This window comes from Carassius carassius, chromosome 4 (genome assembly GCF_963082965.1).
Source record: "Carassius carassius chromosome 4, fCarCar2.1, whole genome shotgun sequence".
NCBI lineage: Eukaryota > Metazoa > Chordata > Actinopteri > Cypriniformes > Cyprinidae > Carassius > Carassius carassius.
This window is the reverse complement of record NC_081758.1, coordinates 36,706,046-36,722,235: the sequence shown is the minus strand read 5'-3', so window position 1 is coordinate 36,722,235 and position 16,190 is coordinate 36,706,046. Positions and strand designations below refer to the sequence as shown.

The 16,190-nt window shown below is 36.0% G+C and overlaps 1 protein-coding gene across 1 annotated transcript; it reads right to left on the bottom strand.

Moving 5' to 3' along the window:
• Positions 1-277: 277 nt before the first annotated feature.
• Positions 278-2,845, bottom strand: xbp1 (X-box binding protein 1). The gene is given in 6 exon segments (XM_059548680.1): positions 278-1,237; positions 1,412-1,519; positions 1,522-1,578; positions 1,667-1,783; positions 1,874-1,970; positions 2,493-2,845. Coding segments are annotated over 6 exon segments (1,176 nt in total). The 5' UTR covers positions 2,717-2,845; the 3' UTR covers positions 278-664.
• Positions 2,846-16,190: the final 13,345 nt, after the last annotated feature.

Here is a 16,190-nt window from a genome sequence, read left to right as displayed (position 1 = left end):
TCGTTTACTTTAAAAATCTCTCTTATCACCTCGTTTTAGAAAAGTACAGAAAGCTGATAGCAAAGTCCCAAGGGCAATTTGACATGGTACTGGTTCTAAAAAAACTAGACTTATGTGGTTCTCGCCATATCGTCATGATGTTGTTCCAAACATGTATGACTTGATCTATCAAATTTGGGGTCAACTCTCTCTTTAGAAGGAAGCTAAAGATTTGTGAAACAAAGCATTTGGCACATGTTCAAATTCACACCCAAAGTCAGATAACAGTGCATGTTAATGCAATGCAGATTTTTTTAATGCAGTATGATTAAGGAGAGCATTTACAATAAAATTAAGTTGTACATAAAGCAGACGGATTACATTATACAGAAAACTCTGGAAAAGAGAGATACAAATAAATAGATCTACTTTAAAAACAATTAACCCCCTAAACCCTTCCCCAACAAAAATACTGAGTTGTGTTTGAACTGTACAGAGACGTTGCAGGTCTTGTGCACAAACAGATCTGCATGATTACAACAGAAGCCTTAAAGCAATGCCTTTAGTCTACATTGCAAGCGGAGCTACATGCTACTGTCGTACGATCACTATAAAGCACAAGACATTCACTTACAATAAAAGAGCAAAGGCAGGCGTATTTGCAACTGGATATTGTATGCAGCCTTCAGACACTAATCAGTTGGGGGAAGAGTTCAGTTGCAAACATGTCATCCCAAGAGCCCTCAGAGCAGAGGGGGGATGAAATGTTGCTGAAGGGGGAAGGGGACCTCTCGCATCCAGAGTCACTGTACGCATCCATCAGATATGAAGCCTTCTCGTAGCCGCTGAAGGAAGTGGCGTCAGAGAGGAAATCATCAGCCCCGTCCGAATTCTGATCCACCGCAGGGATGACCACTTCCTCTGGTTCATCTTTGACAGACACCATTTGGACTTCCACCTCAATTTCTTCATCGACCTCAGAGAAGGTGACGCAATCCTCATTTTTGACTTCGCAAATGCTCTCCTCGCTCACCACCTCGGTTGGTTTGGTGTAGATGTGGTCAAAGTGGATCAGTTCATTAAGGGTTTCCAGCTTAACTGGTGCGGGCCCCAAAGCTGCAGGTGGGGAGGCAGGTACTTGCTCTCCTGCACCCCCAACCAGCACAAGCTCTTGCTGGGGTCCATGTGCTTCTGGGAGTTTTGTCTTGAGGAAGAGCTCTGGGTCAAGGATGTCCAGAATACCAAGCAAGAGATCAGACTGCAGAAGAAAAGACGATTGAAAGTGAGATTTTGTTGGTACAATAAAAATTAGATTTGATGAACAGAAGACAAAATAAATGAGCAGAAACTGTCGATGCGATTTGTCTTCAGCATAACGCCCAATGATCGAGAACTATAAACCTCTGAAAACCAAAACCTGCAGGATATTCACCTCAGAGTCTGAAGGGCCAGGGCTGGGAGTATCCATGGTGAACTCTTCAGATTTGGGGACTGCTGGGTCTGCACCTGCTGCGGAGGCACACGTAGCCTGAGTGCTGCGGACTCAGAAGACCCGGTCACCAAACCCAAATCGCTCAATGCGGAATCCAGTACCTGAACCTAAAAGAAAATGAGAGGCATTAGTTGGATGGGGGAGAAAAAAAAATAAAGCATGGGTTTTGTTGACCGTGCAACAAAGTCTTCTTACCTTTTCTTTTTCTTCCAGGGTATCCAACCCCAGTCTCTGTCTTAGTTCCTCATTCTCACTGAGCAGATCGCTCGTCTTCTCTCTTAACAGCCTGTTCTCAATGTGAAGTTTCTGATTCTATGGAAAACATGTCAAAATGTAATCTTTCCACTAAAAAAACAAAGAAAAAATTGAAGAAAAAAAAATCCATGATTAGAGTCAAAGTACCTCAAGCTCCAACTCCAAGACTTGCTGCTCCAACTCCCCCATTTTGGCCTTTTTTCTGTCTCTTGCTGTCTGTGCAGCAACTCTGTTCTTCAGTTTCCTAAAAAAAATAAACCAATCAATCAATCAATCATAGCTATTAAGCAACAATCATGTTTTGGCTAAACAACAAATATATGATTTAGCAACTAATGTAGGATTTACTCTAGGATTTCCTAGAGTAGGAAATTTTTGGTTTATTTAGAAAATTCTTAATTTCTTTATTTAATTTATATATAAATCATTGTATGAAGCAAACTAATTTTGGCAGGTCAGACTTTGAGGAAGTGGCGCATGCGCAGTCAAGTTCCTCCTGCCACGCAGGCAGATGTGGATATATTGATTCAGAGGGGGAGGGACTGACCGGCAAAACCCACTTGGCTGAGAGTCACATTCTTCCGCGTAGAAGGGTCAAATTGGTTCGTTTTTTTATCATTTGCTGACAGTTACATACTATAACGTCCACATACGAAATGTCTAAAACTAAATATTGCTCCCCTGGTGAAATATTTCGGTTTTAACCGGTTTCAAACCAACCGAACGGATTTAAAGTCCGATGAAATTCAATCTCAACCCATCTCACCTTCGAAGTGCTTTTTCCTCTGGGCTCAGATGTGTGAGTCTCTGCCTTTTGCGCAGTGGTGGTCCAGAGATGGTGGAGTCGGAGTCTGAAGAGGGTTGGTTCGGTATCATGACAGATATTGAACGGCTGTATCCGCCCTGTGTTGTGCCGGACGCATCGCTGTGTTTGCCCGATATCAAGAGGACTTTATGGGCTCCTCCGGTCCCTGCTGTAACTACGACCATGTTGTATTGTTTTCTGGATTCGGATCTGTGTACAGACCCCTTTCTGTATTGATTATGGGTGGGGAAATCGTCTGAAAAATCGTTTTCGTTCCCCGTATATCTTCCTCCTTCGATGTCTGAAAATTGAAGGCGTGTAAACGCTCGTGTTCTTTTTCTACAGTCGTGGTGCGCTGCGATTGGCTGCTGTGACCACTGACGTATTTGGACGTCAGTCTTTCCTTGGGTTAAAATAGCTGATGTAAATTTCATGGATACTCCGTGATTCTTCATACTCCGTAATGAAATTATTGTGGAAATTTTTTCAGAAATTCTTTAAGAATCCAAATGAGTGCGACCTTAATAATTTATTACCATATCTCACTTTATTAATAAAAAAAACTTATGTTATTTTTTTTATCTCATGCTTTTGATTTTTCTTTTTCCATTTTCTTTTTCCAATCTCTTATTTTGATATTGACACGAAAAGCTTATTCAGTTGATGAAATTCATTGTTTTAAATGTTAATGTTTCTTAAAGGATATAGTAGGCCTATATCAATTTGCATTGAACTATTGTATGTAATTGCATCAGAAAACCTTTTTTATTATTATTATTATTATTATTTTTTATTATTCCTCTCAGTTCATTTGGAAACATGATTGAGTGGTTAAAATTCCATTCAAATGCCATTGCGTTTGATCACTTAAGAAGGTCACATTAGCTGCAATTGTAACAGGCTCATTATTAGCAAAACTTGAGTGAAGATAGTCTATAGTTAGAGGAACAGCTGAACAAAGGAGAAACTTCTGAGGGGACTTTCATGTTCTAAACATCCCTCCTGAGAGTGAAAGAGTAGGCAAAGTGTGTCTCCCTGTTTGAACAGCATAAATTTGCTTAAAGTCTGTGTTTGTAAAATACTTTTACATACAATCTACATCTACATGTGATTCTGATCATGGGAACCCTTGTAGTAAAGATTTCCAAGATTTGTAGTAAAGATTATCCATCTGTTTATGTAGATTGTATGTTGTTGTCTTTTAACAACCGATTATTAGGAACTTTCGAATAAATTTGGAAAAGGATTAAATATTGTATGATCTATAGGTGGTCCTCTGTAAGCATCCTATGACAGTGCAGGAATTATGTAATAAAGGTGTAGCTGTGAGTTGCTGTCCGTTGAATGTAAAGTCTGTCACCTCAACTTCTACAGTATGTGGTTTGTGTGAAGAGCAAACAGCGACAGTTTGCTTACACAGTACTAGCCGTTTAATCAATGTTGTAACTTAGATGCAGAATTTACATGTTACACTGGAACATATACAGGCCGCTAATAAGAGAAGCTAGCAGATGCCACTCGGTTTGACATTTTTAAGTGTGACTTAAGTGTCCAAAAGCATCCAAATACATTTCGAATTCACATTACTTTTTTTTTTTTAGAAACACAGTAGATGCGTCCCCTGTCTGGTATTATAGTATTTAATTTATGATGTAACATGCCTGTAATCTTTGTTAGTAGAGTAGTGGTCTGTGGAAGGGAACTGAAACCTCAACTTTTGAATTGAGTTACCACCCTTAAGCTGCTTATAGTACACTAATAAGAGGGACAGTTCCCACCAGAAAAAAACTGGGGTTAAGTTTCCTGCTAAAGGACACTAATACTGATAGGACAGAACTGTGAAAACTGTATGTTTTCTGAACAAAGATTTTTTGGGGATCAGCTTTGTAATTCTGTGAGAGAAAAGGACATCTTTCTTGTTTCTTCAACAATGTCACATGTAAAACGAGAACAAAACTGTCAAATTAAGTCATCACTCCTCCGTACATTTCTACTGAAAAATCTAAAGGGGAGTCTCTGAAGAACACCTGGTTTTCTCTCTCACTGAGCTAATGCATTAGTATTAGTTTTGGTCTACTTCCTGTGAAACAGAAACTATGTTTGAACAGAATGTGTTTTTAAATGAATTAAAAACAATATGTAAGTTGGCAAACTGACTAGAGGATGATGAAACTTAGCAGCAATTCCCGTTATAAGTGACTCTTAGAAAGTTGTTGTGACATTCTGATACAAAGTTTGCCAATACATTGTAGGTTAAACTGACTGTTAAATATATTAGGGGTTAAACTGACCGTTTGCATTGTAGAGTCAGTGGTGCTAACATAATTTGCATTAATTAGCATTACAATTTATTCAAAGCGGCACTTGTGCACTTGGCTGCAGTTGAAAGTATAAAAATACAGCAGTTCTCAGACTCCTTTTCCTTAAGTGAAATAAAATATTTAAAATAAAACTTATTTTAACTAGTTGCCAAGAAAACATTTCTCATTTCAGTTTAGTTTAAGCTGAAGTACAAAAGTAAATTAAACTAAAATGTAATAAAAACAAAGTGAGCATAAAAAAGATAAAACAACAAAATTACTAAAATTTATAATAAAATAAGTTTAAAAACAAATATAAAAATAAAATCTAATGCAAAATAATAACAAAAACGATAACAGTACATCATTGATACTGAAATAACACTACTCTTTCATGCACTTGTTTACAATAATGAATAAATAGAGCTATTCAGCACTAGAACAATGGATCACATTACGGCAAGACAGAGATTGCTTTATTTACTTTTAAGCTTTTATGGAACAAATAGTAAACAAATTTCAAAGTTAAATGAATTTATACATTTCTGAATCATTTTTGAGAGACCAATAGTTTCAGAGTGTTTCTGAATGCTGAATTATGCAGGATTTCATTAGTACATCAGTGTGTAGCATGTACTGAATCAAGTCCGGATAAAGGGTCAGATTGGGACGATGAAGATGCACTCTTAAAAATAAAGGTGATTCGTGATGTCATAAACAACCTTTAACATCTGAAGAACCTTTCTGCTTCACAAAAGGTTCTTTGTGGTGAAATAATTTTTTTTTCAGATTATAAAAGGTAAGAAAGAGATGGTTCTTCAAAGAACCTTTGACTGTATGGTTCTTTGTGGAACCAAAATTTTTTTTCTGTGGCATCGCTTGAAGAACCTTTTGAAGCACCTTTATTTTTTAAGAGTGTAACAGTGCAAGTGCATGATTTAAAGTGTTTTTGGCTGATGTCTTCTCACATGATCACTTGTTGACTTTAACAGAATCCACAGTGACACTCCAGGTATGTCTGTGGCATTTTACCTATTGTTATTTGTGTTTTAGGGATAATGGGAATTGGAAGGGTCACACCCGTTCACACACACACACGCACACACACACACGCACACACACACACACACACACACACACACACACACACACACACACACACACACACACACACAGCTGGTTTACTCCCAGGGTTTGTACGATGTTTACCCAATCCCAGAACACACTCTCGTATGTATGCAAACCGCCTGTTGCTTTCCCACCAGTTTCAGGCAGAGAATACTGGCAAACCTGAATTAATGACCTCTATAATATCTATATTTGTGCCTTTAAAGTTTGGGACCTTGCCTTATTTAAGGTCTTATATTTGCCCTACTGTTCAAAAGTTTGGGGATGGTCAAAATACACTAATAACAATAATATTGTAAAATAAGAGTTTATGAGTTTTAATATGTAATTTATTCCTGGGATGCGAAGCTGAATTGTCTTTATGATCACTTTTTTAATTAATTTAATGCATCTTTGCTGAATCGAAGTATTAATTTCTTTTAAAAAAAGTTGTGAACAGTTGTGTGTATCATAACACATCCCTGTACTCTTGCACATTTCATGTCTCATTGAAGCAGCAATTGTGTAACAAGTTGGGAAACCTCAAAGGTGACACAAGCAAGGAAACTATCTCTGATCAAACGGTCTGGGCTAGTGGATGTCTTTTTTATGTTATATCTGTACATGAGATTATCAGCATTTGCATGTGTTTTAAATACTGGAACTAGATTAATCTCTGAAGAGTTTTTTTTTTCTTTGAAGAGTGGTAAAATACATCTGTAAAATAACAGAAAATGTATCGGCAGTTCATTAATGGGACATTATCCATTAATTTTATAGGCATTTCCATTAACTCTAAAACATAATAACAATGCAGTGTAAATTTCAGAATACAGGTAAAACTCCTGTAAAGTGAAATATGGAACATTTCTTCAGATCTATTCATCTTTGATGAAATAGTTGTAAAAGCAATAGCTTTTAAATCTATATTATTAGTTAACTTGCAAATTCACTAATAGATTTTTTTATGACAAGTACAAAATAGTAGAAGCATACTGCATAGCATATTGTCTTCTACTGTAAGGGCCAACACAGAAATAAAAAAATCTGTCATAATTTACCCTCATGTCTTTCCAAATCTGCATGCATTTTTTTTTTCGGCCGTGGAACACAATAGATATTTTCAAGAATGTTGAATGTTTTGGGTCCCTTTGGCTTCCATAGTATTACTATTATTATTATTATTATTATTTCATACTATAGAAGTCAGTGAGGCATGAAACCATTTGGTTATCAATATTATTCAAAATGTGTATTTTTAGAAGTAATATATCTACACTAGCATATCAATGATTTCCAAGTTAACTTTGACTAAATCCACAGAATCAGTGTATGAATGAAAAGTAATAAAAATATAGAGATAGAAAGTAAACAATTGTGTTGGATTACACACATGGGCTTCGGAAACCAATAATTTATTTTTATTGTCATGAATGAAGGTGCGCCTTGATCCAAAACAATTTGTTGTGTAAATTGTCCTAAATTTCATTAGTGGGATCTTGCTTATTGTGAGTGTGGCGTAATTGTCTTGGTGTCTCTGGCAGACTATTGTTAGCAGGATAAGCTGTGCTTTGTTTGTGGAATAGCTGACAGTGCGGGGTCTTTGTTGTTAAGCCGTTGCGCCCCCCACCCCCACCCCCCGCTCTCCCCTCCACTCCGTCTGCCTGTAAAAACAACAACAACTACACGACCCCAAACAACAACTCTCACTTTCACCCACAGGCCTCACAAGAGTCTTTTGCTGAAAGGGAGATGTGAATGTGCAAGGAAGTATATCCACATCTCCCAAATAATGTACAATTAACTAAGAAACTGAGAGATAAGCTAACATTTGGAAACTAATCCGCTTCCGGCTGTAATGCATCATCCCAGATGAATGGAAATTCTGAGTTGGCTACTCACAGTGTCACCATGGTTATGTTCTACGTCTGTACTTTGAATATGCATTTCTTTTGAGGGTCATTTGTGAGTTTAGCTTGGTTTGTGTCATGCACTTAACTGCCTCGTGTTTGTGCTCTTCTGTTCATTAACTGGTGTTGCCTTTGCAGACATTGAAGTGTTTGTTCACTCTGATTCACTGAAGCAACACAGTCAACATATTTTTTTTCTCTGAAGCACCTCCTGGTGGAAAATAACAGATCACATACTCAGAGGTAAGGGTTTGTCACATTTGAAGACCATTGCTTGATTCATAACTGCATGCTGGTATACTACTCTTACTATTTTTACTATTTATAGCATATCTTTTGAATGACAGAAACAGTACAAATACTGTGCAAGCACACAGTTCTGAACTCAACACATGTGATAAGATTATTAGCCTGGAAACTTCTTAAAGGAATAGTTCACCCAAAATGGGGAGAGAGAAAAAAAACTCATACATTGTGTACATGTATTTTCTGTATGGAAGCCCATTTACCCCATATAAGAAAACAAATCATTTAACAAATCATTATTATGGGATTAAAAGATAAAATAATGACGTAAAAAGATACAACTATAATGTTGACATATTTTTTTTTGTCATATGTCTTTTATGTCAGAATTTCAAGCTCCTCCAAAGACAAAAAATTCAAATACAATAATAAATTACTTTACATAATATAATATTATGACCTAAATGTTGAAAATGTTGTAATTAGGACCTTTTATGTCATAATTAACTTTTTAGCTCATAAATTATGACTTATGTGCCAGTTTAGCTCCGCCTATAAGATTAATGGTTTAAGATGGTTTTGTCTGTTTCCATCAATTATAGACATGATAATTATATAAAATGTAGGCCTAAACTCCCTAGTAATTATTATTGTTGCTCGTTTCCTAAAGCTATTTTTGAAATGGAATACCTGTGTGCTGCTTACTGCCTACTGTGCACTATTGACTAGATGCTACCTATAGTTTTCCCAAGAGAGTAGTGTTTAAATGCAGCATTATTGACACGTGACCTCATTACCTTGTATTTTTCATTGGTCAGTCCACACAATCAAACAATGAGATAAAAAATAAATATGAAGCATAACGGTTGATAATGGTTCATCATAATGGATATGGTGAAACAGTGAGAGTAGTAAAGTTTCTAAACATTAATATCAAAGACTGCGTGAGATATGGTTTTCTAAAAGAATGACGTAGACGAGAAAGGCAACACATTTAATGCCATCTGGTGGAGAATAAAAGAAGCGCATATCTGTGAGAAAAAGTTGTAAGTGACAAAAAATTGCAAAAAATATATATATAAAAAACCTACCTTCCTACTTTTGCTACTTAATCTATTAGCCTAACTTTTTGGTATATAATATCAGCAAAAACTATCGTTTTATTTTATTTAATTCATTTATTTATTTATTTATTTATTTATTTAATCAAATATAATCTCAGGGCTAGACATACATTAGTAGTATAAGTTAGTGTCCAAACACAATGTGAAATAAAAAAAGACATAAACAGCCTTTGAACATAAATATTTTATTTTGTAGCCTACAACAAGGGTCCAAAAAAGGTTCTATTGATGACAAAGCATCTGGAGAGGCTTCAAAGAGAAGAGTGTGGCATTTCATAGTGTGTTATTCTCTGGAGAGACTGGTCAGGGTTGTTAAAACAATGAGGTTCAAATTAAAATATGAGCAATTCATGGACGCACTTGCCAAGACATCATGTGGTAACAAGCTTAAGTTTCCATTTGCTATGTTAAAAAGGAATAGAGAAGATGAAGGTGGCAGTTTGTGTGTAGGTGAGAGATGTGGAAGAATAAATTAAAAGAAGCAGGAACCACAATCATGTCAGCCATATGGTCTGAAGTCATTTCCTGACATGCTGCTAATGTGGTTTAATCTATGTTGTCTCTAAAAACACAGAGCAGCCTGTTTCTTTTCACTGATCTCTCTCTCTCTCTCTCGCCCTCTTTACTCTGCAAACGAAGAAATAACAGATTTCAAGATTTGTTCGCTTAAACCATGAACATTATTTACATATTATCAACTTTCTGATGATATTATTTAAGCTTTATGTAATTCATAATGTTGTTGGCCCCTTTATAATAATAAAATATTTGTAGATTCCCTCTCTTGTTAGTCACTTCAGTTTGAAGCAAAGGTGTAAATGATAATAACTGGATGCACTAAAATCAATGAAAAACTGATAAAACCCCACCACAATTACTAAACCTGTAACTAAAATGAAAATGAAAATGGAAAATATAAAAAAACAAAAACAAATTACTAGAACTATATTAGTATCTTAAGGACAGTAAAATAGCAGAGGGATTACTGTTATTCATGTAACTTGGACAAAGTCCAATAATAATAAACACAGTGTTTATACATTCATTATAACATATTTAAACATAATTGTGTGGTGCCGTATTACTGAAGAACTATGTGACTTCTGTTCAAAGCTCTTGTCCTGTGAGAGTTTTATCTGAGAGGAGGAGCCAGAGATCAAAGCAAAGTGATTTTCAGCACACACACACACACACACAAAATCTCCCTTCCAACATGTTCTCATCCTTCTCTCCAGCACAATGCCAGTTAGGTTACTATAAATACCAGAGAAGCCATTTAGCATGTGTGCGATCTTCACAATGCTCTGGGAACCATGTTCGTAAATCAGATGTCCCCACAGTGAATCGTTTCTTTGATGGGGCCCTGCTGACGTTATCCTCTAATGAAGAAAAGAGATGATGAGGAGGCCCTACTTTTGCATCTGTAACTCACAACACTGGAGTGTATTATTACATAAAGCAATTAAGAGGCCCCTGGACACCCACAGATGGAAATGTTTTCTCCCATCGACTCTGAGAGGATGTTCCAGCCGGACGATATTGTATGTTTCGCAACACACAAGTAGGCCTATGCTTACTTTAATTCATAATAGACCAAATCTAATTAGCCTTGTTTAAAGGCATTGAAATCATATTAGGAAAATAAAAATAAAAAGGTTGATTTTAAGTCTAAAACCCATTTGAGCTGATCGATTAACAGTTTCTAAGGCAAATGTATTGTTTTAAAGCATATGCCTCACAACACGCACGCGCGCGCACACACACACACACACACACACACACACACACAAACATACACAAGAGAGTGTATAGCAAAACCTCACTCACAGATGGCATTAGTTTTCAGATCCGTTTTGTTTTTTGCAAACACACCACCAGAGGGCAGAGTTGAACTGAATTAACTGAAGGCTGTTTGCACTTTCATCTTCTCTATTTCTTTTTCTTGCACACACGAAACAAAACAATTACGAATGGAGAAATGCTGTGATTGTTTGTGGTTCATATGGTGCATCTACACCATATGAATCATAAACAATTACAACATTTCTCCATTTGTAATTGTTTATGAACAGCGTTTCAGTTTCCTTATAGGTCAAATGTTTTTTGAAATTCGTAACCTCTAACATTCGAGGGCTGAAGCTTAGCTTAGGTACTAATTAATATGTGTCAGCTGTTGGATTTTATTGTAACTATAACAGATTTTTGTCATGGAAGCGTTTGTCCTGCCTGAATCTTTTTTTTTTTTAATGCTTGCTACCTTTCAAATTCATTTGATGTAGATAGTTTGACAATGAAAATCCATAATACAAAACTGGAATTAATGCATGTATATATAAAAAAAATTACATATCACTTCTGTAATTTCCACTGCTAATAATACAAATAAAATAAGAACTCTCCTGTGATGCATGTACAACCCCAATTCCGGAAAAGTTGGGACGTTTTTTAAATTTTAATAAAATGAAAACTAAAAGACTTTCAAATCACATGAGCCAATATTTTATTCACAATAGATCATAGATAACATAGCAAATGTTTAAACTGAGAAAGTTTACAATTTTATGCACAAAATGAGCTCATTTCAATTTTGATTTCTGCTACAGGTCTCAAAATAGTTGGGACGGGGCATGTTTACCATGGTGTAGCATCTCCTTTTCTTTTCAAAACAGTTTGAAGACGTCTGGGCATTGAGGCTATGAGTTGCTGGAGTTTTGCTGTTGGAATTTGGTCCCATTCTTGCCTTATATAGATTTCCAGCTGCTGAAGAGTTCGTGGTCGTCTTTGACGTATTTTTCGTTTAATGATGCGCCAAATGTTCTCTATAGGTGAAAGATCTGGACTGCAGGCAGGCCAGGTTAGCACCCGGACTCTTCTACGACGAAGCCATGCTGTTGTTATAGCTGCAGTATGTGGTTTTGCATTGTCCTGCTGAAATAAACAAGGCCTTCCCTGAAATAGACGTTGTTTGGAGGGAAGCATATGTTGCTCTAAAACCTTTATATACCTTTCAGCATTCACAGAGCCTTCCAAAACATGCAAGCTGCCCATACCGTATACACTTATGCACCCCCATACCATCAGAGATGCTGGCTTTTGAACTGAACGCTGATAACATGTTGGAAGGTCTCCCTCCTCTTTAGCCCGGAGGACACGGCGTCCGTGATTTCCAACAAGAATGTCAAATTTGGACTCGTCTGACCATTAAACACTATTCCACTTTGAAATAGTCCATTTTAAATGAGCCTTGGCCCACAGGACATGACGGCGCTTCTGGACCATGTTCACATATGGCTTCCTTTTTGCATGATAGAGCTTTAGTTGGCATCTGCTGATGGCACGGCGGATTGTGTTTACCGACAGTGGTTTCTGAAAGTATTCCTGGGCCCATTTAGTAATGTCATTGACACAATCATGCCGATGAGTGATGCAGTGTCGTCTGAGAGCCCGAAGACCACGGGCATCCAATAAAGGTCTCCGGCCTTGTCCCTTACGCACAGAGATTTCTCCAGTTTCTCTGAATCTTTTGATGATGTTATGCACTGTAGATGATGAGATTTGCAAAGCCTTTGCAATTTGACGTTGAGGAACATTCTTTTTAAAGTTTTCCACAAATATTTACGCAGTCTTTCACAGATTGGAGAGCCTCTGCCCATCTTTACTTCTGAGAGACTCTGCTTCTCTAAGACAAAGCTTTTATAGCTAATCATGTTACAGACCTGATATCAATTAACTTAATTAATCACTAGATGTTCTCCCAGCTGAATCTTTTCAAAACTGCTTGCTTTTTTAGCCATTTGTTGCCCCCGTGCCAACTTTTTTGAGACCTGTAGCAGGCATTAAATTTTAAATGAGCTAATTAAGTGGATAAAAGTGTAAACTTTCTCAGTTTAAACATTTGCTACGTTATCTATGTTCTATTGTGAATAAAATATTGGCTCATGTGATTTGAAATTCCTTTAGTTTTCATTTTATTGAAAATTTAAAAAACGTCCCAACTTTTCCGGAATTCGGGTTGTATACTTTTATTCAACAAGAATGCAAGGGAAGTTTTCATAGTTGATCTTTATTGATATATTGTTTGTATTGCATTGTAATTTTCTATCTTTTATTTTTTTTTTATTTCCACTTTATATCAAAAAGAACAATTCCATTCCAAGTTCAAACTTAACTTTGTGCCTGTGTCTGTTGTGCCTGTGTCAGCTGATTTATTAAATTATTGTGCCATAGACACGTGTTACATTTGACTAAAATGATGCAATGTTTATTGTGGTGATCAAGTGACTGTGCATGCAATCTATGAAGCTTGGAAGAACCGAGAGTGAATAAGAGACCACTTTTTTAGTTTTATAGATTACAGCTGAGGGGCTTCTTTGGAAACAGATGGAGAGCCATTCTCCTCCTCATCCTTGAGATCATTTGCGTACAGCTTCGATGACATCATCAGCTGAGAGCTGATCTGTAAATAATTGTCGTGCTGTAGGCAAACCAGTCTTTTTAGCATTCTGCAAGCTCTTTTGGGTTTTCCTGTGTTGAATCAGAACATATGTTGGCCATTTTGGGATCCGTTGTTTCTTCCTGATACGAGGAGCTGTGCAGTTGTTTTTCATAAAGTGAGTGTCTTCAAAGACTCTTAAGGCACTCACTTTTTGAATATCTTGGGAGATTATTTGCATGCAAATGTGAATTCAGTCTTTGATTGTCTGAATAATGTGTTTACACTGGTCGAGCAAACACAGAACTATTCAATAAAGTCAAACGTTGACATCACAACACAAAAATTCTGATCAAATGTAGAATAATATATAATTTATAAGTTTGGTAGACAAAACAAAGTTTATTTGGTAAGACTAGTATGATCCCATTAGTTAACATAGTTACTAAAAAGACAACTGTTTTTTGTTGTTGTTGTTGTTGTTGTTCATGTTCCATTAAATAATATTAAAAGACACAACTTTTGATTTTTACAATGCATAAGTAAATGTTTAAATTAACATTAACTAAGATTAATAATTGCTTTTGAAGTATTTTTCATTGAAAGTTACCTTACCATTTATTTTATCTCAAGTAACACAAAAATGTTTTATTGCTTTAGTTTTAAGCCTGTCTTTCATTATTGACAAGCTGTTTTCCTGTTTGACACTGCTTTATCACAACCAGTATTGTATAAAGCGCTATACAAATAAAGGTGACTTGACATGACTTTTAGTTTTAGTTAACTCTAATAACCCCGCTGCACACGGATATAATGTCTTTGGATCTTTATTTTATGCGTGAATAAAATTCAACTTTTTACTACTCCCCAGGCCATGTTAAAGATATGACATCTCAAGTTTGCCCAGGTTATTTAACAGCATAAAGAGGCTTATCCATGAGTACATCTACATTATTTGCAAAAGCAAATTCCAGCATTTAATTTATTTACTTTTTTCCTTGTTAAATGGTCATCTTGCCAACAAATGTGCACTTAACCAAGGCATGCTCTGGAAAATAAACAGACTTTTAATGTAAACTTGTGCTTCCTCAGATGAAATGGATCCAGTCTAAAGTGATTACAAACGAGTGCACTTTTGCTCTCAGTCCCAGGTCAAATCTTTGAATACTTCAAAGGTTATTTTATTTTTGAAGTAATGAGGCACTATAAAACTGAATGCAAAGGGTCTTTAAGTTGGTCTCGTTCCTCATGAATCACAGGCGAGATGAAAGCCTTTAACTTGTTTTAATGTAAGAGGTAATTTTGCTAATCAAAAAGTCCTGCACAGAAAAAAAGAGACCTTAAACTTCATTTATTGTTGAGACTGACATTGTTGTCTTATGTGTTTCCCAGAGATCTTAGTTCTTAGTAATTTAATATTTTATGGTCATATATTATTAAATACCTATTTGAAAGATTAACCTTTCTGTTGTATTACGAAGACTTTAAACGTGATTTAAAGCAAATATTAGGCCTAGCTTACATATAATCAAATAGCCTATACACTCTTTCGGAAAAACAGGTGTGAATACTTGACAAACAAAATATAAAGTGTGTAAAGTGCATCAAAAGCCTATAAAAACAGAGTTAAATTCACTTTAGTGCTTTAGTGAAAGCTAAATCATTTTGACAAGATAAATTGTTGTCCTTAAGGTAGTCCACATAAAGTTTATCTTAGTCTGCATGACACCTGGGAATTTTTTTTACCAATCTTCCATCAAAAGTAATAAAACGCTTTTGTGACTATAATATAAATGAAATGACAATCTCTGCAATTAACTTCAAAATTATTAATACACATGCACAGTTCTGCGTTGGAATTATCCAAAAAGGGTCGCTCCTCCTTAACGATTCATCGCGGAGAGGAGCAGGGAAGAGAAGTGGAACGGACCTTCACGAATCGGTTGCTTTGAACGAGTCTTTTAAATGAACGACTCCTTCTGTTTCACTTTAATGCAACTCAGATTATAGTTGGCTGAAGTTCCACGTTCACAAGAAGAATTATAGCCTATGTAAAAATGACCATACACAGGTAGATTATAATGGGGGTAAGGACGTTACTGAAACACATAATTTAGTCTATTTTGTTTTTCAAATATCTTGACAAAAAAGTTATGCCCGGCAGTTGACAAGTGGAGAAAAATAAATTTCTGCGTATCTTAAAGGCTTATCTTTAACTATTCTTTCTGGAGTCCCCTCTAGATTTGTAGAAACAAAAATTTAAATAAAGCATAATAATAAAAAGATAACCTGATTTAAAAAAAGAAGACGAAGAATAAGAAGAAGGCATAATTGCTTCGGCAGAACCTGTTTTTATAAAGTCTAAACAGTATGGGCAGAACGATAACCTACAGAAAGAGTCACTAAGTGAATCGTTTAAACGAACTGATTCAAAAGTATCGATTCATTTGTATGAATCAAAATCCTAACCACCAGAATGGAGAGGGTCAGGAAGATCGGTGGGTGGGGTTAACCCTTTGTGGAATTTTTTTTTAAGGAAT